The sequence below is a fragment of the Trachypithecus francoisi genome, unplaced genomic scaffold (genome assembly GCF_009764315.1).
Source record: "Trachypithecus francoisi isolate TF-2019V2 unplaced genomic scaffold, Tfra_2.0 Lachesis_group6, whole genome shotgun sequence".
Classification (NCBI taxonomy): domain Eukaryota; kingdom Metazoa; phylum Chordata; class Mammalia; order Primates; family Cercopithecidae; genus Trachypithecus; species Trachypithecus francoisi.
This window is the reverse complement of record NW_022681471.1, coordinates 114952145-114977171: the sequence shown is the minus strand read 5'-3', so window position 1 is coordinate 114977171 and position 25027 is coordinate 114952145. Positions and strand designations below refer to the sequence as shown.

Genomic DNA, 25027 nt, shown 5'->3' with positions numbered 1-25027 from the left:
TGAACTCTTTTCAATCAGCTTTCTAGCAGCTGACTCTTAAGAAAAGATAGCAAAAGATCCCCAAGCATTTGGATAAAGGCTCTAAACATGAAAAACATCAACATAAACAGAAAAATGGAATAAAGGGAAACAAACAATGTGAGGAACAGAAGATAACTTAAACACAACACAACAAAACAAAACTCATTCTTGTAATTTATATCCATTGTGGGAGCAAAGATAATATGGCACCTCACCCTTTTTAAAGCTTCTTGTTCTTGTTTAAAAAGGGTGGTGGGGTGGAGGAAGGAACAAGTATCCTCAACAAATAAACTACAAGAAAAAGATAAGAAATAGAGAAAGAGCTCATAGATGAAAAGACTTAAAAAGATATCAACCAATTGCAAAGTTGAGACCTTATATGTATGAATCCTAATTTAAACAGACTGCATAAAGAAACACAAATTTTTTTTTTTTTTTTTTGAGACAGAGTCTCGCTCTGTCGCCCAGGCTGGAGTGCAGTGGCCGGATCTCAGCTCACTGCAAGCTCCGCCTCCTGGGTTTACGCCATTCTCCTGCCTCAGCCTCCCGAGTAGCTGGGACTACAGGCGCCAGCCACCTCGCCCGGCTAGCTTTTTGTATTTTTAGTAGAGACAGGGTTTCACCGTGTTAGCCAGGATGGTCTCAAACTCCTGACCTCGTGATCCGCCCGTCTCGGCCTCCCAAAGTGCTGGGATTACGGGCTTGAGCCACCGTGCCCGGCCAGAAACACAAATTTTAATAGTAGGGACAACTAGCAATGTGAACAAAGACTGGATATCTTTATGCTCATTTTTAAGGTATGATAATACAGTTGAATTAATTCTTTTAGGAGTCTTTTTTTTTGAGAGAGAGTCTCGCCCTGGTGCCCAGGCTGGAGTGCACTGGCGTGATCTCGACTCACTGCAACCTCTGCCTCCCGGGTACAAACAATTCTCCTGCCTCAGCCTCCCGAGTAGCTGGGATTACAGGTGCCCGCCACCATGCCCAGCTAATTTTTGTATTTTTAGTAGAGAGGGGATTTCACCATATTGGTTGGTCAGGCTGGTCTCAAACTCCTGACCTCGTGATCCACCCACCTCGGCCTCCCAAAGTGTTGGGATTACAGGCATGAGCCACTGTACCCAGCCAGGAGTCTATCTTTTAGAGATATATACTAAAATATTTATGAAGAAATTCTATAGTATCTGAGATTTCATTCAAAATATCAAGAGGAGAAGAAGGAGAACACTGATGAAAAAAGGCTGACCATGAGTTGATAAATGTTGAAGCAGGGAGAAGGGTATATGGGGGCTCACTATATTTTTCTGTCTCTTTCTTAAATGTTTGATACTTTCCATAATTAAAAAATGTTTTAATGAAATAATCAGAGAACAAGAAAATCTAGGAAATGAAAAGCGATGGCAGAAACAAAAGGGTCAATAGAAGGGTTGGAAGATGGTTGAAGAAATTTCACAGAAAATAGAAAAAATGGAAAATAGAAGATGGAAAAATAAAGAAAATTAAGGAACAATTCAGGAGATTTAACCAACATATTCCAAAGAGTAGCACTTACAAATGTAGAATAAATGACAAAAACTTTCCCAAGACTGAAGAAATGAGTTTTTAGGTTGAAAGAGACCACCTCATATATGATATGATATAGTTTTAGAAACCCATACTGAAGAATACCACTATATAAATTTCACAACAACAGGAATAAAGAGTAGATTCTAAAGACTTCCAAAGAGGAAAAGCAGCTTACACACAAGGACTGGGAGTGAGACCAGCAATTAAACTTCATCACTGTAACACAGGAAACTAGAAGACAATGGAAGCAACACCTTCAAATATCTGGTGGAAAATTCTTTCTGACCTAGAATTTTATACTCAGCCAAATTATAAACTAAGTGAGGGGGTAGAATAAAGCCATTTCCAGACATGGAGGGTCACAAAAAATTTAGTATCCATTTACTCATTCTGAGGTAGCTATGAGAAGACGTGTTCCATCAAAACTAAAAAGTAAACTGAGAAAAAAGTAGGTACAGAATTTAGGAAAAGAGACTGAATACAGTAAAGAAGTGAAGGAAATGTGACTCTAGTATACTATTTCATTTAGCTAGGAACAATTTTTATAAAGCTATAACAATGAAAACATTATTGGGAAGATGTGAAAAAGGAATCTGTGAGTGGGTGGCAGCATGAGAGAACTGAATCTTAGTCTTCCATGTTAGAAAGGCAATAGATTATGTCTCCAAATGAAAACAAAGAATTGCAATATAAAACTGTTGAATATAAATGTAAATGGTAGCAGCTAAAGAGATGAAAGTCATTGTCTCTGGGGTTCAAGAATTAGGAAAGGCAGGAGGGTGGGCAAAGCATAGCTATGTTATATGATAAGACTCTACAGATATTCTTTTGATAAAAATAAAAATTTAAGAACACATTCAGAATTATTCAGCAGTTTAAAGTTCCGGTAAGTCAAATATTTTCATTTTTCTATGAGCTCTTTTATAGCTTATATCTATACAATTTTACATACTTGTAGTAGCCCAATTTGTTCTAATTTTCACTACATTCATTTTTGTAATTATATTTAATATACTTTATTTTAATAATATCCTAAGTGGTAAATCATAATTTTATAACATTCCTCTATTTTTCCTTATTAAAAATTTTTTTTAGGGACAGGATCTCCCTCTACCCAGGGTGGAGTACAGTGGTGCAATCAAAGCTCATTGTAACCTTGAAGACCTAGGCTCAAGTGATCCTCCTGCTTTAGCACCCCCAGCCACCATGCCTGGCTAATTATTTGATTTTTTGTAGAGATGAGGTCTCACTATGCTGCCCAGGATGGTCTTGAACTCCTGAGTTCAGGCAATCCTCCCACCTCAGCCTCCCAAAGTGCTGGAATTATAGGAATGAGCCACTATAACTGGTCACAATTCCTCTAGTTTTCCAATGTGTATGTGATTTCTAACTTCTTGCTATTGTAAATAATGTTGCAACAAGAATTTTCAAGCCTATGAATCCTTTTTTTGAAGCTATTTCCTTAGGTTAATGTAGCAGCAATAATGGCTTTCCAATTTATGCTGTCATCATATGAAATAACATGCATTCATCTCACTCTGTCACCCAGGCTGGAGTACAGTGGTGTGATCACAGCTCACTGCAATCTCAAACTCCTGGGCTCGAGAGATCCTCTTGCCTCAGCCTCCAGAGTAGCTAGAATCACAGGTTTGCACCACTACACCAATCTGATTTTATTTTCATTTTTTGTAGAGACAGGGTCATGCTGTATTGCCCTAGCTGGTCTTGACCTCCTGGCTTTAAGCCATCCTCCCGCCTCAGCTTCCCAAAGTGCTAGGATTACAAGTGTGAGCCACTATGCCCAGCAAACTTCATTATTTTAATATGCATCTTTGACTTTCACCAAAACTGAACATTTCCCCAAAGATTATTTATCTCCGTGTGTAAACTTTATTCAAAATCCTCCAGATGGAGGATATAATGGTATTTCTTATCAATTCCTAACTCCTTCATTCTTTTTACATTTATTAGTTAGAATTATATTGTAAGAAAGAGTTTTCCCTTTTCCCCCATTAATTAATTTATGAATTAACCTATGGCTTCTTATTTTATTCAACTGGGTTGTAATCTATCACTATCATTTATTATTGCAATGTTTAAGTTGTCCCAGATTTGGCCAGTAGAAGCCCCTTAGCTAACTCCTTATATTAATATTTTCCTGTCTTCCTATTTATACTATTTTTCACTATATGAAATGTCAAAAATTTTTGAATTACTAATTTGTTTGTAATTTGCTCAATATTTCCTCACAAGTTTCCTAGATGTGTTAAGCTGTAAAATTCAGTTAGGGTGGAGTTTGTTACGGTGTTATTTTCCAGGTTGCTCAGGGGTATTTCTTTTTTCTTTGTTTTCTTTTTTTTGAGACGGAGTTTTGCTCTTGTTGCGTAGGCTGGAGTGTAGTGGTGCGATCTCGACTCACTGCAACCTCCGCCTCCTGGGTTCAAGCGATTCTCCTGCCTCAGCCTCCCGAGTAGCTGGGGTTACAGACACCCACCACCATGCCTGGCTAATTTTTTTTTTTTTTTTATTAGAGACAGGGTTTTGCCATGTTGGGCAGGCTGGTCTCGAACTCCTGACCTCAGGTGATCTGCCTGCCTCGGCCTCCCAAAGTGTTGGGATTACAGGTGTGAGCCATTGTGCCTGGCTGAGCTCAGGGTTATTTCAAACAAAATTTATGAAATCATTACTTAATTTCCCATTGTTCTGTATGCCTGTTTTGTCATACAGCATGGCAAGCACTCAATATTTTTGTAACAAATACACTAAAATTTGATATATATATTTTGTACCATTTTGTTCCACTGATTCTATGCCTGTATTACTCCTCCCAATAACACACTAAGTTACTGCTACTTTAAGCATTAGGATCTGAGAGAGCTTGTTCCCTTATTATTCTTCTTTTCCAAAATATTCTGGATTCAGAAATAAAATTCTGAATTATTTTGTTAAGTTTTAAGGAAAATGCAACTGGAATCTTAATGATATTGAGGTAACTGAGTGGCTAGAGGAGTAGCAAGATTCTTAACAGTTAGCCTTCTCTAATAGGGATTGGGCATTTATTTCCTTTCCTGGTATCTTTTAGGTTTCTTCGAGTTTTGTAGTTTCTTTTACATACACTATGCACAATACAAATCCTGTTAAATACATAAAATCAAACTACTTTTGTTGCTTTTGTGAATGAACTCTCTGAGTTTCATCTATGCAGCTTTGTAACATGGGACTCATGAGTATAAAGTCACAAATACAGTGATAGAAAGGTAGGGGATTGAGGATGTAATTTAATTCCCTGGTCCTAGTAGGAATCAAGTAAGTGGTAATGCCATGGGGCAGGACTTAACAGGAAACAAAATACTCCAGGAAGGGAGTAACAGAATGGAAGCAATCGACAGTGTTTATAGAAAGTGGTGAATTTCTTGGGATGTCCATGGTGGGTGACTAATTGGGAATAACAGAAATAATAAATGATCATTGCAAATATTTGAGAATATTTTCAAAGTTTTATAAATTACATGTAAATTGAAGAGGAAAAAATGGACTTTTAGTAATCAATACATAAAACATCTAGCGGTTATGAGGTTAAAATAAGTGATACCACTAAATTAAAGGAAGAGTTAAGTATTTTTAAATCTATATTTCTTAACTACTTTTTTTTTTTTTTTTTTTTTTTGAGAGGGAGTTTCGCTCTTGTTGCCCAGGTTGGAGTGCAATGGCACAATCTCAGCTCACCACAACCTTTGCCTCCCGGGTTCAAGCGATTCTCTTGCCTCAGCCTCCCGAGTAGCTGGAATTACAGGCATGCGCCACCACGCCTGGCTAAGTTTTTGTATTTTCAGTAGAGATGGGGTTACTCCATGTTGGTCAGGCTGATCTCGAACTCCTGACCTCAGGTGATCCGCGTGCCTCGGCCTCCCAAAGTGCTGGGATTACAGGCATGAGCCACCGCACCCGACCTCTTCCTAACTACTTTCTACCTATGAGAGCCAAATCCTGCATTAGGGTTTTCAAAATCACAGGCTCAGAATAAAAACTTATTTGGAGACCAGAAGTCATAAAGTCCTTTAGAATAATAGCATTTTGCACCCAGTAAATCAGTACATTTTTAAAAACATTAAAATAATTACATAAATTTGAAGATGAATCAAACCCAGTTTTAATCTTCTAAACGTCTACTTGTATAAAACCCAATATAAATTTATAATACTTCTTTTATACATGGCAACTCTGGTTCTCACTAGTTAAATGATTCCTAGCCCAGCAGGAAAAATTCACTAAAAGTCAATCTAAATTTAAAGCTGGTAACAGGAACCTATTCAGGATGTAAATAACATGCCAAGGAGTCCCATGAGCTCTATTGAGACCTTTCAGTTTGTTAAGACTACATGAACATTACAAATAGCAGCAACACTTACCTTTCAGTGTGGCCTTCTTCAATACCTTCATGGCATAAAGCTGCCTAGCATCAGAGCCTGAGATTTTTTTAACTAAGAAAACCTGTATTTAAATAAGAGAAAATAAATATTACAAAGTAGTATAAACTATACCTTTGTTAAAATAAGACCCTGCTATAATAGTTTATTATAATATAGATTCAGATATACTATAGATTATTTTCCCTAAAATGTATCAATTATAAATACTAGTTATAAACAGTAGTTATAACTTGGGGTGTCAATATAAGTGAATACACTTTTTCCCATTTTGTTGTTTGCCAGTTCCCAAAGAGCATGTAACACATTAAGACAGACCAAAAAAAAAAAAAAAAAAAAAATCCTTAAACTACATATGTATGAATTAGATGGAAAAAATCCCAAAATGTTTAAAGTATAACAGGTGGTATGATGGCTCTGCTTTTAACAAAACAGAAATTCTACTGAGCTCATCAAAATTGTTTTACAGGGGTTCCTCTTGACCACAATTTCCTGTTGATACAAGTACTCACTGATGAAGGGTCTTTTCTGTATACAAAGGTTGTATATAAATCTCACTGCTCAGCACAACAATTTAAAACACTTACATTGGGCCAGGAGTGGCGGCTCACGCCTATAATCCCAGCACCTTGGGAGGCCCAGGAGGGTTGATCACCTGAGGTCAGGAGTTTGAGATCAGCCTGGTCAACATGGTGAAACCCCGTCTCTACTAAAAATACAAAATTAGCCAGATGTGGTGGCTGGCGCCTGCAATCCCAGCTACTTGGGAGGCTGAGGCAGGAGAATCACTTGAACCCAGGAGGCGGAGGTTGCAGTGAGCCGAGATCACATCACTGTACTCCAGCCTGGGCAACAAGAGCCAGACTCCGTCTCAAAACAACAACAACAACAAAAACGAAAAACAAAAACAAACAAACAAAAAATTGAAGAATCCTGTGCACAAATATTTAATGCGACTTAAGTCAGAACCCATCTCCCCACCTTTTTATGGTCAAATTATCGCATACACCTAAACATGAAGAACACAATTCTTAGGTATGTTATTGGGCATCCTGACTTTCCAAATATTTGTGCAAAATGAATAAAGTCTGTTCTAAATAATTCATGGTCATTCTATATCATGGCTAATACAAGACTACCAATACATCCTTTCTACTCATTTTGACCATTAGGTTCATGATTATTTCCATTGAACCTTTAAATAGATATGCCAAATAGATTTGAATTTCAACTCCTTTTCCCTATCCATTCTTTTGTAGCAGTGTTCTTATGCTGCCACAGGTGGGAAGAAGAGACGTAATCACAATCAATAATTAAGTTTAGGATCTGCTTTCATTCATCTGATTTAGCACATCAGGCTATTAGCACAAAATTAAAATATGATTCATTCGACTGATTCTAGGACAAGGCAGAGTTTCTCACTTTGAGAAATTGTGCCAAGTCAATGGGCAATGACCCCAAATCAAGTGAAGAGCACCACAACTTGCAGAGAAACCCTGACGCGGGGTGTGTTGCTCTCCTATAATCACCACCCCTTTCACCATGCCCCACGCTTTAGCTCCTTTCAGCCAGTTAGTGGGGAGCCAACCTAGGGAGAGAAAAGCATCATTAACCAGGGTGGATCTAAGCTCTGGAATGATGTTTAAGTATTAAGGGTAATCAGAGATTATTAATATTTTTGATGGAAATAAAATTTGATTAGGTAGAGATAATTAGGATTTATTTGATATTTAATCATCCTTAAGATTCCCTAACCAAGTTTCTTGGTTCCATTCTGTAAGAAAAATTCTCCTGGTGAATTCCAAACTTTCAACTGTTCTTTGAATCCATCTTCTTAACACTCCAGCACTTCTTAGTTTGCAAAGTACTTTCACAACCATTTGTAACAAATCATTGTGTCGATTTTGGGAGGCAGACCTACTAGGCAATGCCTATTTTATAGCTGTCCAAACTAGGGCTTAGGGGGTTGAGTAATTTGCCCAGTGTCACAGTGGAGGTACTGGGACAAAGTCCATGTCAGTCACCCAGTATTCTGCTTCTGCTCAGGGTGCTGTTATCTGTTCCCTTTGGCCAGTAATCAGCCAAGCCCAGCAGGAGCAGCAGCGGTCCCAGCTGCCATCACTTCCTCCACCAGAGCATTTCTGACCTTTTCTCACTCCCCCATGAAGCTATTCTAGTCTCTGACAGGTCATCCCTGTTTCCTTGGCTTACTGTGGCCTTTCAGAATGAGTAAGAAAGGAGACAACCTATTTTGAATGTTTGGTATTTATAGTATGATATTTAAGTTACTTTTAAAGATGTAAAGGGAGAAGCATGCTAATTCCAAGAACTTAAATATTGTGTTCCCTGAAAATCTAATGTATAAAAATTACCCATCTATTTGGGTTTGAGTGGTGTGATAATTTAATTTAATACCAGATATTATGTGCTTGGCTTTTTATCATTTAATTCTCACTACTCTCCTATGGGGTCAGAACTATTACACACTCATTAATTCTTTCCAGAATTATATGCCAGGCACTGTGCTACTGGTTCAATGCTGAGACTTGATACAAGGCATGACCCTTCACTCGTGGAACATTTAGTCTAGTGGGGGAGACAGCCACTAAACAAATAATTAAACAAATGAAAAACTGCAATTGTGGCAAGTGCCATGAAGATGAGGTATATAATGTTCTGAGAGGGTATAACGAGGGAACATAACCTGGGAAGGATGCAGGGAAAGCCTCCTTGAGATCACAGGTGCAAGAGGAGCTAACCAGCTGAGGAAGAGGCAGGGGTAGAGCAGAGTGTTTCAGGCAGAAGGACTAAAACATGGAAAGGCTTTCTAGCAGGATGGAGCTTAAGGACTTGGTCCTGCTTAAGGACCAAAGAAGGCAGCCAATGTGACCAGAACACAGAGAGTGAAATGAAAAGTATGAAAATTGATGCTGGAGAGGTAGCTAGAGACCAGATTGAGGGGCTCCTCAGCCATCTTAAGAATTCATCTTTATTATAAAAGCAAAGAGAGGCCACTGAAAGGTTATGGGGGGTAGAGTAAAAGATTAGTTCATGCTGGCTATCATGTAAATAATGGATCAAGGCAAGAATACATTTGGAAAGACCCAGTTAGGGGACTCCGTCAATAGACCAGGAAGAAAGGTGGTAGCATATTCTGGAGGGGTGGCAGGCAGGCTTTGAGAAATCTTTACTGAATCTATAGCACTTGGTGACAGATAAAATTGGCCAGGTCAGAGTGGGATAGGGGAGGTAGGGACTAGAAATATACACCAAGAATGCTTCCCAAGTTTCTAAATTGCTTAATGAGAGAAAAATGAAATAGAACAGTTTGAGGCTTAGGGAAAGATCATGAGTTTGGTCTTAGACACGTTGACTTTAAAGTGCTTTTAAGACACAGAAAAAGAGTAAGCAGCTGTGCATAAGAATTCAGAGCTTGGAGGAGCAATCTAGATTGGAGATATAAATCTGTTATGTCAGCTGTATGTGAGTTACAATTAAGATAGCGGGCACAGAGAAAATCAACTAGTAGAGTATTAGTAATAGAGAAGAAGGCAGCCTAGAATCGAACCTTGGAGAACTTCAATATTTAATGACTGGCTAGAGGAAGGAAATGGTGATCCAAGAGGTTAAGTAACTTGCTCAAACACACACAGTGAATAAATAGAAGAAAAAAAACTGAATCGAAGTCTGGCTGACCTAGAGCCCAAACTTACAACCGTTATGCTCTGCTGGCTACTTACTCTATATTTGGATTAAAAGCATCCTTCTGGGTTCGAAAGAGGTTAACAACTGTAACAAATTACCTGTGCTAGCCAAGAATTGCTAAATACCCCCACTAAAATACACAAGAGAGCTAAACTGGTGCTGTTCTGAAACTTGCAAAGCATGATATCTTCAAATATTTCCTTACAGAGAGGTGGTAAGGAATCACTGCATTGTGAAAGTTGAAAGCAATCTCCAAATGTTCCTTTTGCCAAGAAACAATCTAGACCAGTGATCCCCAACCTTTTTTAGTACCAGGGACTGGTTTCATGGAAGACAGTTTTCTCATAGACTGGGGCAGTGGGAGGGGGAGATGATTTCAGGATGAAACTGTTTCATCTCAGATCATCAGGCATTAGATTCTCATAAGGAGTGCACGACCTAGATCCCTCCCATGTGCAGTTCACAACAGGGTTCCTGCTCCTGTGAGAATCAAATACTGCCACTGATCTGACAGGAGGTGGTGCTCAAACAGCAATGCTCGCCGGGGGTTGGGGACCCCTGGACTAAACAGATCAAGTAGCAGTAATTACAACGCTGTACTTCTCAAAATGGAGTAAAGAAATGCCCCTGAGGTGTGCAGTGTGTATGTATGTGGTGGGAGACAAGCAGGACATGAGAAACACTGATAAAGATGTTGCATTTTCGGCTGGGCGTGGTTGCTCACACCTGTAATCCCAGCATTTTGGGAGGCCGAGGTGAGTGGATCGCTTTGAGCTCAGGAGCTCGAGATCAGCCTGGGCAACATGGCGAAACCCCACCTCTATTAAAAAAAACACAAAAATTAGCTGGGCGTGGTGGTGTGTACCTGTGGTCCCAGCTACTCAGGAGGCTGAGGCTGGAGAATCGCTTGAACCTGGGAGGCAGAGGTTGCAGTGAGCCGAGATCACGCCACTGTACTCCAGCCTGGGTGACAGAGGCAGATCATGTCTTCTGGAGGAATTTTACTTGGTGGCTTTGGGAAGCATTTTTTGATGTTAAAAACAAACGCGATGTTACTGAATAAAATGCAAACTTTCCACTCATTTTAAGGACAAGCCAGGAGTCAAGAAAACTTCAAAATTGTAGCAGTAGCCCCCAACCCTACTTCTTTGGGAGCATCACTCACTTTATGCTGGTATTAGAGTATGCTGGAAGGGAGGCTGAGATGTGCTGTTATACTGTATTGCAAGATCACCATCCAACCCTACCCAAGGACTCAAAAAGAGGCCAGTGTATCAAGGGAATATCTTGTGATTTTTAACCATTCAAGAATCACAACTGGAGAGGTCATGTGGTCTTGAAGATAAAGTATGAAGCAAATACTACTAATTTACTATAAGTTTCCAATGTACTTTTGAACTTTATTCACTTTCCCACACTTACTGATAGTGAGAAATGTAAAAAAAAGAAAACATTGCTGGTAGGAAGACTGGTAGCATTTCATAAAATATTTGTTTCCTCATGTGTATGAAATACATATGAAATTAAAAGACAACTTTTAAAAAAGCACATACTCATGACTTACCTTTCCAAATGATCCCTGCCCTAATACTTTTAAAAGTTCAAACTGGGAAGGATCTGCCTTTTCATGTCCTTCCTTTACATGATGTGTGATTGCAATTTCTTTGATACTGACTTCTTCCTGTTGAGATAAATATAAGCGGAGCAAACTTAGCCAGAGCTATTTTCTCCCGCTAAAAATCAAATAATATTAATTTAATTATACTAGAAATTAATTAGAAATCAATCTAATTTCTAAGCAAATTAGAAATCCTCAAATTAACATACAAAAAACACCATTTACCAACCCATCAAGTGAATACGCCACACATATATACTTTCAGGTTAAGTGTCAGAGACAGTTATTGTACCAGACTACTACATTGACCAATTTAACCTCTACATGACATTTAGTACTAAATATTTCCAAGTCTTCATTCTCTCTACTGGAGACAATTAGAATAGTTTTATTGGGGGGGGCAGAGGGTGTAAGGAAGTCTGAAAATAACAGATCGGAATAATCTGCTGTGCTCTGGTGTGTGGTTATACTATGCAGAACTAATGCTATTTTAAAAAAGTGTTTATTGAGGAGAGGGGTTGAAAAATATTCCAGGGTAAAAATGGAGATTTCTAACCTCAATGTGGCTGTTTAAGTACACTGAAGTTTTATCCCTTTGAAATGTCTGTTACTTTCTGTTTCTAGAATAATCTGGGATCTGAAAGGGGAGAAAGGAGTAACTCTAAAACACAAAAGGAGAAAAGATTTAACATTTGGATGGATAATCAGACATGGAAAAAAATGACTATTCAGCATGGTGGAACAGTGAGAGGTATCTGGGTTAAGAGAAGGATTTTAAAAGACAGTGAACATTTTAATATATTTGAGGAAAAGTGTCAGAACAAAGAGAAAATATATGAAATATACACAGGATTTCAATTACTTATGTGAGATCAGCAGATTAGGTTATCTTATTTAATCAAGACACATACTGTATGTTATAGTCAAAAATTACAACAAAACAAAACCTGACAAAATCAGAAACATAAGCCTGTCAAATAAAGACTAGCATTTCTATTTTGCTGACTATAATGTTTTTTTCTAGGTGCATAAGTACTGTTAGTAGAATCTCAATGTGTTATGTAAACATAAATAATCTATTGTTTTTGTTATTGTCTTATCCCAAACAAACATTTGCATTCACTTAACCTTTTCTGAGATGTCCTTAGAATGCTGGCAATATAAGGAATTACAAAGATTTCTCAAAAGGACATACCAGAATATCCTAACACGGTAGCTTTTGAAAATGAGTAGTAAAAGGAAAAAAGCTCCCAGAAAAGGAGAAAAAGGAATCCAGGCCCACTACTTTATTTCCAAGACAGATGCTGTAATTTGTAGGTTATCCTACTACTTAGGCAGTTCAATCATACTGGACTCTCCTGGGACTTCGGGAACAATAATCAAATCATTTCCTAACATCAGTATAGCTCTTTATTTCACAGTTTCCCGTGCATTATCTCCTTTAATTCTCACAACGATCCTGTGCAGTAGGTATTAGCGTAGAACCAAGCATTAGCTGACTCTTAAGACGCTACCTCTTTCCTCCAAATAAGACGAAGGTACAAGGGTTTCAGACACCCCTTTCTCCAGAGACCAAGGGCTTCAGAGTGATAGCTGTTAGTAGTCATTAGTACAATAGGGAAGGCAGGAAGCAAATTATCAAATTTTTTTAAAAAACCTTTCAAAGAACAAAGTATACATGGGATTAAGATTTAGACAGAAATCCAGCAAATACTATTATTGAGCACCTACTACATATCAACCCTGTGTTAGGTGTTTTTTCATGTTTTATATTCATGCTTCACAACAAATCTTTGACCACATATTAATGTTAGAGAGGACTGACATAACATAAATGAGTAAATCTTAGAACAAGCATAAACATTTCAGAGTTTTCTATGTACTCTCCCATTTACCACTAGAAATTTGACAGATCCTCTAAAAACAAACTGGTTTGAATATTCTACGGTCTGAAATTTAAAGAGATTAATTGAAGGCTAAAGATCACAAGCCAGTAAGTGGTAAATTCAGGGCTCAATTCTAGGTCTCCTGACTTTGAAAACAAGGCCCTTACCATTACACCACACTGAGATCAATGACAGGAAACCTATATAGGCTTATGACACTGGTCTTCGTAACCGGTAACCGGTCTGTTAGCTCAGTTGATGACAGCAGTGTTCTTTGAACTTTTTGGTAGCACATCCTTAGCAGGAAAACGAACAAACAAAAAAACCCAAAACAACAAAAAACACAAAACCAAAAATCCCTACATACACAATATTTGTATCCTTAAAATTATATACACGTAAAGAAGTTCTCTTCTTTTTCTATACCCCAAAGTGCTGTCACATCATACTCTGAAGACTAACCAAGTTAATGGGCTGGATTCCAGCATGTGTCAGTCTCATGTTAAAAACCAAACAAAGAAACAAACAAACAAAAACTATCTATTCAAGAGCCTAATTGGAAACTAGCAGCCATTTATGCCTTTAAATTATGAGGTCATAAAGAACTCTATTTTGTAATGTTATATATTTTTTACATTTTTCTTTTGTAGGTAAATGAGATGTGATTTATCAGGTAACAGTATTTTTTCACCTTATATTTCACAGCAAATCCTACAAAAATTGTTGGTCACAAATAAAGATGCAACACAAGCAGGGAAGAACAATCACCTAATTATAAACACATTCCATTTTGTAGCAGGCATACAGGATTAACCCTTACCCTTAAATAGTGTGAGCTACAATCAGGCCATGAACTTCAAAATAAACAGTTACTACTCTCATCTTTGATGACTACCCTTCCTTTCATCTCATGTCAAATAAGTTACTAAAAAATGCAGAGTCTGACTGAGCACAGTGGTTCACTCCTGTAATCCCAGCACTTTGGGAGGCTGAGGTGGGCGGATCACCTGAGGTCAGGAGTTCGAGACCAGTCTGGCCAACACGGCGAAACCCTGTCTCTAGTAAAAATACAAAAATTAGCTGGGCGTGGTGGTGGGCACCTGTAATCCCAGCTACTTGGGAGGCTGAGGCAGGAGAATCGCTTGAACCCAGGAGGCAGAGATTGCAGTGAATCGAGATCGCACCACTGCACTCCAGCCTCCTGGGCGATAAGAGCAAGACACCATCTCAAAACAACAACAACAACAAAAAGTAGAGTCTAGCCTGGACAACATAGTGAGACTCTGTCTCTACCAAAACATTTACAAGATTAGCCAGGTGTGGCGGTTGGTGCGAGCCTGTAGTCCCAGCTACTCAGGGAGCTGAGATGTGAGGATCGCTTGAGCCCAGGAGATCGAGGCTACAGTGAGCCATGATCGTGCCACTGCACTCCAGTCTGGGCAACAGAGCAAGACCCTGTCTCAAAAGAAAAAAAAGCAGTGTCTCCCTTTGGTCTCTTCAGTGTAACAACCACATACCGAAACACTATGTATCAAGCACAGTGTTGAGAACACTTTTCATTCTTTCTTTTTCTATTTCCAGTGGTATCATCAAGGTATAAGCCTTCATTACCTTTCAGCTAGAAAACTGAAACTAGATTGGTTACTCATAATATCCCTTTCTGCCTGCGTCCACTCCAATTCATCTTTTTGACAAATTCACTTTCTGAAATTATACAGCTTCAGTCATATGACCAGGCTGTTCAAAAACTCCTCCAAGTTTTCTCAAATTAAATGTACTGCTTCACCTGGGCATTCGAGGTCCTCTACAATACGGCCTCAACCTACTTTTGTGATATTATCTCCCAACATTCTCTTACACATAGCCTTTTGTCAACCCAGGTTATTTCTTATTCCCTAAACTTTTTGTTTTTAAAATCAAAGTAATACATGCACGTTAGTAATAAACAGTGGCAGAACAGCTTATGGTGAAAAGCAAGTCTCTTCTCACCCTCATGCCTAGACTTGAAAAAAAATCAGTTCTGCATCTACTTTGATAATTTCTTAATTTATTAACCTTAAGACAATGTCTACTAACTTAAGGTGAGGGACTTACTTATATTATGCCCCTTCACTTCATCATCTTCTTCTCTATTGTTTGGTAATTATATTACCTTTACATAAACTTCTCATCTTTTCTCTGCTTTGGACAGAATCCTAACTCTTCCCTTTGAAAAAGGAGGCTAATAGTGCCCATATATTCTTCCTCTTAAACTTCTTCCCATTTGCTGCTAGCTGTATATAATTTTATTAATATTAAGGCTATTAATTTTAAGAAAATTAACATTTCCTCCTGCAACCACAACTAAATCCTTCATGCTCTATAGCCTGATTCTAAAGTTGAAAGCCTATAGACAACAGCATCCATATTATCACGACAATATATGGTTCAAATGAAGGCTAGGTAATATATTAAATTTCCTCTTATATGGGCCCATAACAACGACTCCCAGGCCAATCTAAGGGGACTTAAAAAAAATTAAAAATAAAAACTTCATTTAATGTTAAAATGGTTACTTCACTGTTTTCAGTTTTCTATGTCTCTTTCTTAGATGACTGCCTTATAACTTCCAAAGAAAGGTGTCGTGGAAGAAAACTTTCTGAACCTCACACATCTGTAAATGTTGTTATTTTGTCTTGCCATTTGTATAGTTTGGCTTAATACCAAATTCCAGAAGAAAAATAATCTTGCCTCAGAACTTTGACACCATAGATCCACTGCCTTCTAGCATCCAGTTCTGCTGATGAGATGGGTGATGCTAGTCTAGTCACACTTTTTGGTAGGTCTGGTTTTTCTTTCTGGAAGTTTTAAAGATTTTCTCTGTCCTTGTGTTTCTGAAGTTCCCCAATAGTGAGATAAACAGGGTCTTCTTTCCTTCAGAATGCTAGATGCTTGGTGAACCTTTATAATCTAAAGACCTAAATTCTTTAACTTTGTGGGGAATTCTAACATTTATTTGATAATTTCCTTCCACTCATTTTTCAGGGCTTCTCTTTTTGTGACTCTTCTACTAATTGAATAGTGTATGTCTGAAATGGAATCGTTTGTCACTTTTTTCTCCTATTTTCTGTTTCTACTTTTTTTTTTTTGAGACAGGGTCTGGCTCTGTCACCCAGGCTGGAGTGCAATGGTGCAATGTCAGCTCACTGTAGCCTCAACCTCCTGGGCTCCAGCAATCCTCCCACCTCAGCCTTCCCAGTAGCTGGAACTACAGGCATGTGCCACAACACCTGGCTAACTTTTTCATTTGTTTGCAGAGACAGGGTCTCACCACGTTGCCCAGGCTGGTCTGAAACTCCTGAGTTCAAGCAATCTGCCTGACTTGGCCTCCCAAAGTGCTGGGGTTACAGGAATGAGCCATCATGTCCAGCACTGTCTCTACTTTCTAAGAGACTTTCTTGACTTTATCTTCCGACTTTCATACTAAATTTTTTATTCTGGCAAATCTTAAAGTAAATTTTCAAGTGTTTCTTTTCTTAGTGTGTGTGTGTGTGTGTGTGTGTGTTTTAAAAAGCATCTTCCTCCACTCCCTACTCTCTTCCCCCCAAAACAGATGCGATCATTTCAAACCTCTTTAGGGATACAAACAGGGATTTATAAAATATTTTTCTAAATCAGGGCTCAGAGAGTACGGAAAATACTCTTGAGGGTGGAGAGAAAAGATCAATTCCTGTGGCAAGTTTGACATTGGTTCAAGTTTCAAAAACCTGCCACTGTTTTATCCTGAACACGCTTTTCTGTTCCAAGTTTAAATTTCATAAGACCTATATTTTTACTAATCACACCAGCGAACTATTTTCTATCTACTTTACATATATGCAAAATTACAGTAGTATAATACGCAAAATATCCTGGGTTGAGATCTCGATGCCCAGATTGTACTTAATGTCACCAGGTCATAGGACCATGACTATTTTAGAAATGAATCTAAGGTTCAACTAGGACATAATACTAATGCTTGGGCAATCTTGGACAACAGGTAGGAAAGCAACAATGTACTTTTCTAGCTCATACTTGGAATCTAATGAGATGGATGCAGAAAGGAATATCAGATTTCAAAGGGCAGTGATAAGCCAAGAACAGACTGACATGTGCATGTGACAAACATATCTTATGTCACTAAATCACCTGTTACTGAAATAAATCTGTCACATGAAAACATAAAATTATAGTTTGACTTGACATTTTGTAAAACTGTGTTTTTGCCTATAAGTACATGGTAAAGCAGCTATATTAATAGTTTTATGGAAAAAATTATGTAATAAACTGGAACACAGACATAAATTATATATACTCTAATTATTCTGTGAGGCTCACATATTTTTACATTCTCTGGCACAACTGTTTTTTAAATGATAAATGGGTATCTGTCCATTCACTACCACAAAAAACTAACTTTGTGCATTTAAAAACAGTAATAATAAATTCCATGTTATTATTTTTACATAGACTATGTTGATTTGACAAGCAAAAGTCTGACTGTAGGCAAAATTTTGAGGATGGCAGCAGATCCACATCACGCCCTGTTTCATTCTTCCTATATTTCCACCCCTTTCAGACATTTGCCACCTCCCTCAGCCTAGGTGTTGAATACCCTTAAGCTATGTGCGGGAATTCACTAATTCATTCTTCCATCCACTTAGACATTTATTTTTGAGCACCCGATACATGCTAGGTACTCTTCTAGGAGCTGGGATATACAGTAAGTCAAATGGACCAAAAACTTTGCCTTTTTGACAACAGACCAAATAATAATAATAATAATAAAAATAATAATAGGTAAATAAAGGTTAGAACATGATAAATACTACGAAGAAAAGATATTGAGTTGAGTAAAGGGATGAGAATAGCAGACATGGAAAGGGGGGATTGTAATTTTCAATAAAGTAGTCAGGGCAGGCTTTATCAAGAAGACGCTATTTGAGAAAGACCTGAGGAAGGTGAGAAAGTCAAGCAACTGGGGAAAAAACATTCCTAGGAGAGGGACGAACCAGTACAAGGCCAGAGTGGGAGCACACCTGGACACTAGAGTTTAAATCAGAGAGTATGAAAGAGAGGTAGAGAAGAATGAGGTCAGAGAAGAACTAAAACTCAGGTGGCTCTCCTGCTTTTGCTTTTTCCTGAACGCCTGGTCCCAGTGAAAATGTTTCTGATCTATGACATACTCTGTTAGAACCATTCATTTTCGTTGGAAGGCCATTCAAATGATGGGCCACGTATTGTACTAGGTGTTAGAGATACTAAGACAATTTACCTGGATCTCAAAGATTTATTATTAGATAAATATTTGTTGAGATATGACCCCTGATGGATAAAACGAAGTCAGTTCAGTTGAAACATATAATTTTAGAAATTCTGTAAAGAGTGTCATTTTGGACATCATGGAAAAATGAGGAGAAAATTTATGGGCAGGTAGACCTTTTGGTGTCCCTCAGTCATATAGAAAGCCACCCAGTTTGTTTCCCAGGACCAACAAAAGGTCCTTAGGTTTATACCTCAATGGTCTTTAAGGTCCACTCTTTAGTGGGGAAAAAAATAATCTATTGTTTCCTTTTCAAGTTGTGAGAGAAAAATATCATTTTGATCTTAAAATGTAAAAAGGATTAAAGAAACTGAAATTAATGCTATTTGAATTATCGAAAACCTAATATTGTAACATGCTAACTAAGAAAACAAACTGAGAGATATGAACTGATTTCAAAGAATGATTCAACATTTGGCATTATGCCTGCCTTGTATACATAATTTCCTTTTCCTCCCCTCCCTTGAGTCAGGAAGTGTGTTCTTGAGGCATTTGTATTTTCTAAATTGTTTTGAATGCCAGAAAATATTATTGAAGCTTGAAGTAAAATATTTAAATGTTTCTTGGTAAAAGTCAGTAAGTATTTTCTAACTATGGATGTGTAACCATTTTTTGTTGTACCATAAAAAAGAGCTTACAATGAAAAATGCATACTTTATTTGTCCCGTAAATGTCATTCTAAATTAAACTATCACCCTTTATATAGATACCTATAGTTCTATAATATGTAGTTTTATTTTAAAAAGATATGTTAACCTCTTTGTAGATGATCAAGATACATAAAAATTATTTGCTGTGACACAAAATTAGGCTGGTTATTCAAGCCATGGTGTGAAACTACGTATTAAAATATTCTAGATTACAATCTGACTGAATTCAATTTACTTCATTTGCTATGGAATGATAAATAAGCTCAACATTTTTCATTTAACCAAATTCTTTAAGAGAGCTTTAAGTTCTTATAAGTCAGCTCCTTTTATCTATGTTTGAGAAAACAGCAAGCTGGTTCTCCAGATTAACATTTCTAATCACTGCCACAAAGAGCAGAGTTTTCTCCCAATCTGGAATCCCGATCAGCAAATTTAATTCTCTTAAAGAGCTGCTGGATAGCACAATTCTCATGGCAAAATATCAATTGATTTTGGCAGGATTATAGATTAAATATATTGCAAATTAACATCCACTAAGCCCATTTTAACAAAATAATTCTTTGAAAATTGTTCCTACTCTAAATCAGATAAAATTACTTGAAGTTATTTAAATATGGAGTTGCTTAAAAACTTCCATGTTTTTACAGGAACCATTTCCACCAAAATGTGATTTTAAGTTATTGACTGCTTAAAATAACATACTCTCCTACTCACTAAAGTTGTTTTCATTATAGTAATCTCCTAAATATTAGCAAATTTGCAATTCTGTTTATGCCTGGTTTAATTTTGAGAATTACAGTCATTTGTTTTACTATAAAAAATTACAAACACTAGCAAGATAAAAATTACTCTAGCACTAAAAACAAAAAAAACAAAAAAAACAAAAAAAACAACCCAATGTGAAAGTAAATTGACAAAATATACAGAGTTGAAATGTATAATATACATAACTGGCTTACTTTTAGTAAACAGAGATATTATCCTTTAAACGTTCTATCAAAACTGGTTTTGAATTTTGAAAAGCTGCTTTAAAGAACATATAAAATAATTACTATAATTATAGTTAGCTCCAACTGAAACATTTTATTCTTTAAAAGAAGCTGAACAGAGCTTACCTGTATAGAGCGAACACGAAAAGACAAAAATTTAAACATGGCTACGAAACCATGATGGTGATAAAAGAATTTCTGACGGTAAAACTTAAGTTAGAAAGGGAAGGCCAAGCCCCTGCAAAGTTTTCTCCTACCAGCTGTTCCGGCAATTAGAAAATTTCCTGTCAGGTGGGTCCTGAAAATGCTAGAAAAAGAGGCCGGACAATTTTCTTGTGGTAAAAGAAAGAAGAAACCTGCCGACAGGGGCACTAATGTAGCTGGATAGGTAGGCAGGCCAGAACAGGAAACCAAAACAGATTTGCTGATAGCCAAATCCTGTTGAAATGTTCTTTTCTCCTAGTTCCCAGCAATCCGGACAATTTCACAAACCAGTGAAACAAACGTTATTTTAGAATCCTGAGAAATGCCAGAATTTCTTAACTATATGAACCTTTAAAACAACTGAAACTAGTTGCCACTACTAAAAGTTGCTAAACTGATGCACAAGTGGAATTTGACCTTTGCAGTGTGTTTACACGCACACTCAAGCCGTGGTCTCAAGACAATTTTAAGGTAACACACAGGCATGTCATGGGTGTTCCCTGTCAATGAGGAAGAGTTTCATAACTACAGGTAGAAAACGAAGATCACAGGCAAGAAACTTTTAAAATTGTGATGTACGGACAACTGTGACCTGTCTTAAATGAAAGTAAATTACTTTTGAATTTATGTTAGTCATAGCATTAATTATCAACCAGATTAAAGACTTAAAGGCCCATAGTTAAAACTCATATTCCTAGTTGATAAAATATAAGTTAAAAAAAAAAAAAAGAAGTCCAATCCTTGGGTTATTAGCAAAATGGAACACTAAGAAGCCATTTGGAAAAGAAGGAGGGGTCAAGCTACCATATAATCCCTCACTCCATTTCATTTCATACTGTAATACCTTATAGAAATTTTTCTAAGGTATTTTTGCTTTGGAAAATGACAAGTATGCCAACATTCGGAACATAATCACTGCAATAGTGGCATTTAAAACATCCAAAGAACAGCAGCTTCAAGAGTTGTGGGATAATGCTCTACTTAATGAACATTTAATCTATGTGGAACCAACAAAAACCTCAAGGGTAATCTACACAGCCTGTAAGAATTTAATAAAATCATGGAATTTTCTTTTTTTTTTTTTTTTTTTTTTTGAGACGGAGTCTTGCTCTGTCGCCCGGGCTGGAGTGCAGTGGCCGGATCTCAGCTCATTGCAAGCTCCGCCTCCGGGTTTACGCCATTCTCCTGCCTCAGCCTCCCGAGTAGCTGGGACTATAGGCGCCCGCAACCTCGCCCGGCTAGTTTTTTGTATTTTTTAGTAGAGACGGGGTTTCACCGTGTTAGCCAGGATGGTCTCGATCTCCTGACCTCGTGATTCGCCCGTCTCGGCCTCCCACAGTGCTGGGATTACAGGTTGAGCCACCGCGCCCGGCCAAAATCATGGAATTTTCAAAACCTGAAGACACTCTAGAAAGTACCAAGAATAATCGGCTCACTTTCTGGATGAAGAAACTGTGGTCAAGGTAGGCCCATATTTGGTGATGGAGCTATCTATAATGGGAGTTCAGTTTAGTACCCACTTACTGAGCAAACATTAGAGAGCCCATTATGTGTTACAGATCCTACATGAAAAGCCAGGACTCTTCCTCCTCTATCAAATTTTTATAAAAAGGTTCTATAAATGACCTAATGGAAGTTGAAGAGTAACTAAAAAAAAAAAACTTTGCTCAATTTAAAAAATTATCTTACATAACCAAATACATTAGCAGCAACAGGGACCCAAATAAATATCTAAGATAGAACTTTGAATTCTGCCTGGAAAATTGTGCACTCCTCTTGTTTAAAAACGCATGCTTCAGTTTTTCAGCAAGGCAGGCACTTAGGAACTCTCCCATCTCCCAAAAGGAATTACTTGAGACTCCTTACAACACTCCAAAAGGGCAGCAAGGCAAGGACAACCACCTAACACAGAATGGCAGCCTGAACATGAGGTGGCTCTTGAGACTATGTCAGGAAAAAGCATCATGTTTACTGCACAACTAATGAAGTAGGATATCTCTGTAAGTAGCAGTCACTGACTTTATTCAAGTAATATTTTTAAACACGAGCAACCAAATACCCTTTTTTAAACGTAAAGGATTAGTGAAAATTGGCTTTAATTACTACTAGTGCTCAGGTTAATAATTCACATTTTGCTGTGTGTTATGCTTTTTAATAATTAGCACTAAGAAATGAAGTAATATTTCAGACACCAAAATCTGAAGTAAGTCTCCAAGTTGAAATGATACCTTAATTAAAACAGTGTGGTACTACTATAAAACACAAATAGAGTGACAGAAAAGAATGTGGCACTGTACATCAGAGGGAGATGTTAGGATATATGGCTACCTGTTTGGAGAATGCAGATACCATAAGGGAAAGTATCAATATAGATTTGATTGTAAAAGTTTAAAAGGTCTTTATATCAAAAGGCACTATAAACAAAGTTAAAAGACTAGCTCATGTGATTGGAATTCCTTATAATCATAATCATATTACAATTCATCAATGAGCAACTGCTTTATTTAGGTGTTATCTATCTCCTAACCAGAATGTGAGCTCTTAAAGTCCTTTAGTACATCTCTTATGGTATTTATAACTGTTTAAGCACATCCCATTGCCCAGATTAATCTTGAGATTAATACCAAATATCACATATAAGACCTCAAATAAATGGCTTCCTTAATAAGTATCATATGCTGAAATCTGAAATGAATGCTACTTGTGTGGTTGTGCACATGAAACTAGATACTGTTCTTTTTTTCCATCTCTAACTTTAAAATTTCTTAAAATTTATCTTACTAAATTTTTGTTTTAAACATTTTATTGATTTATTCATTTACCTTATTATTTAAAAAGTAACTATTATAAAAATAATGGATGCCCATTATTGAAACTTAGATAATAAACAAAAAGGGAAAAATTTTTAAAAAATCACTATTTCGGTGATTTTCTTTCCAGTCTTTTCTATGCACATATATGAACCATACTACACATGGTATCAGTTTTTCTGTAAAGGGACAGATAGTAAATATTTTCAGCTTTGCAGGACATACAGTTTCTGTCAACTCTGTCAGTGCAGTGAGAAAACAAATGGGCAAGGCTGTGTTCCAATAAAACATCTTTTACAGAAACAGGTGACAGGCCCATGAGTGTAGTTTGCTGACCCTTGTTCTCTATTCCTCAATGCATTATTAATAACTGTTGAAAATTCGATTATACAAATCTCCTGTTGTTGGGTCTTTGATCTACACTATGGTGTTGTCCCATCATTTGTACACATTCACATTTAGAAATAATTTCTAGAAGTAGAACTGTATATTCAAGAGTATGAGGCATTAAGGTTTTTGATCCTAACTTATTTGGCACGTTGTCCTCCAGGAAGAACCTGAATAATAAGGAGGGAACCACATCAAGACCTTGGGCAGGGGCAAACTATAGCCAGGCCTGGCCAGCCTAAGGGCCAAATCTGCCCATGTCCATCTCTGTTTAAATATTACCTTCAACTGTGTTTGCCCTACAATGGCTACCGCTGAGTTGAGTATTTGCAAGAGAGATCATATGGCCTACAAAGTTTAAGGTATTTATTTACTATCTGGCCTGTTACACACAAAGTTTGCTGACTCATGGGTAGAGTCCTCAAACAGAATGAACAGCAAATGCCAAAACACAGAGATAGGAATGAGCTTAATGAATTCAAGACACGAAGGAAAGGCCACAGTGGCTAGAATGCGATGAACATCAACGAAAGAGGAAGGAAATGAAGAGGTAGCTCAGGGCCATATTAAGTGAGGCCTTAGACCCAAGAAATTTGGGTTTGTATTTTATTTCAAGTGTAATGGGAAACCAATCTTTCTCATTTTAGGCAATGACATTATTACCTTTCTCAAAAACCTATGAGTCCTTTTTGGCCTTCCTTTCTTATCTAATTTCCTTCCTTTCATATTTAATCCCTCAACAAATTCTAATTTTATCTCAAAAATAAACCTCAAATCTGTCTATTTCCTCTGCCATTCCCAGTACAAACTATCATCTATTGCCTAAAACTGGTTTCTCTGCTTCTAAATCTTCCCTGTGCAATCCTTTATCTTCACAGCAGCCAAATAATCTTAAAACAGAAATCAGACTAATTTATGCCCCTACCTCAAATTCTTCAATGGCTTCCCATCACAGAACAAACTCCAAACTTCCCATAGTCTACAGAGCTTAAAGCAAGCAGTAGTAAATGCTACCTTGATCCTGACTTGGAGATATACTCACTAATTCATTCAGACATAATGTGAATATTTGTTCTTAGATATATAAAGTCTATTTCCTCTTTACTAAAAGAGGAATGAGTGTTAAGTTTTGTGTAATGTCTTTTTTATCTATTAATACTGTCACTTAATTTTTCCTCCTTTGATTTACTGACAACTTAGACAAATACATTTCTTAATATTGACCTATGCTTGTATTTCCAGGAAAAAAAATTCATTATTTTAATATAATTCTATACTTAATTTGTAATATTTAGGATTTTTGCATTTATATTCATAAATTAAATTGGCGTATGGTTTCCTTTTCTACGCTAACTCATTTTCGGGGCTATGCTAATTCTATAAAACAAACTAGAAGGCAAGGCAGATTTTTTCCTATGTTTTG

General features: G+C 37.2%; 1 protein-coding gene across 1 annotated transcript in view; it reads right to left on the bottom strand.

Annotated features, from left to right (window-relative positions):
• The window catches only part of RPS6KA3 (ribosomal protein S6 kinase A3), a 126123-nt gene that overhangs the window by 55740 nt on the left and 45356 nt on the right, over positions 1 to 25027 (bottom strand). Inside the window, 2 exon segments of the mRNA XM_033201420.1 lie at positions 5997 to 6078; positions 11284 to 11400. Coding sequence (XP_033057311.1) covers positions 5997 to 6078; positions 11284 to 11400 — 199 coding nt within the window.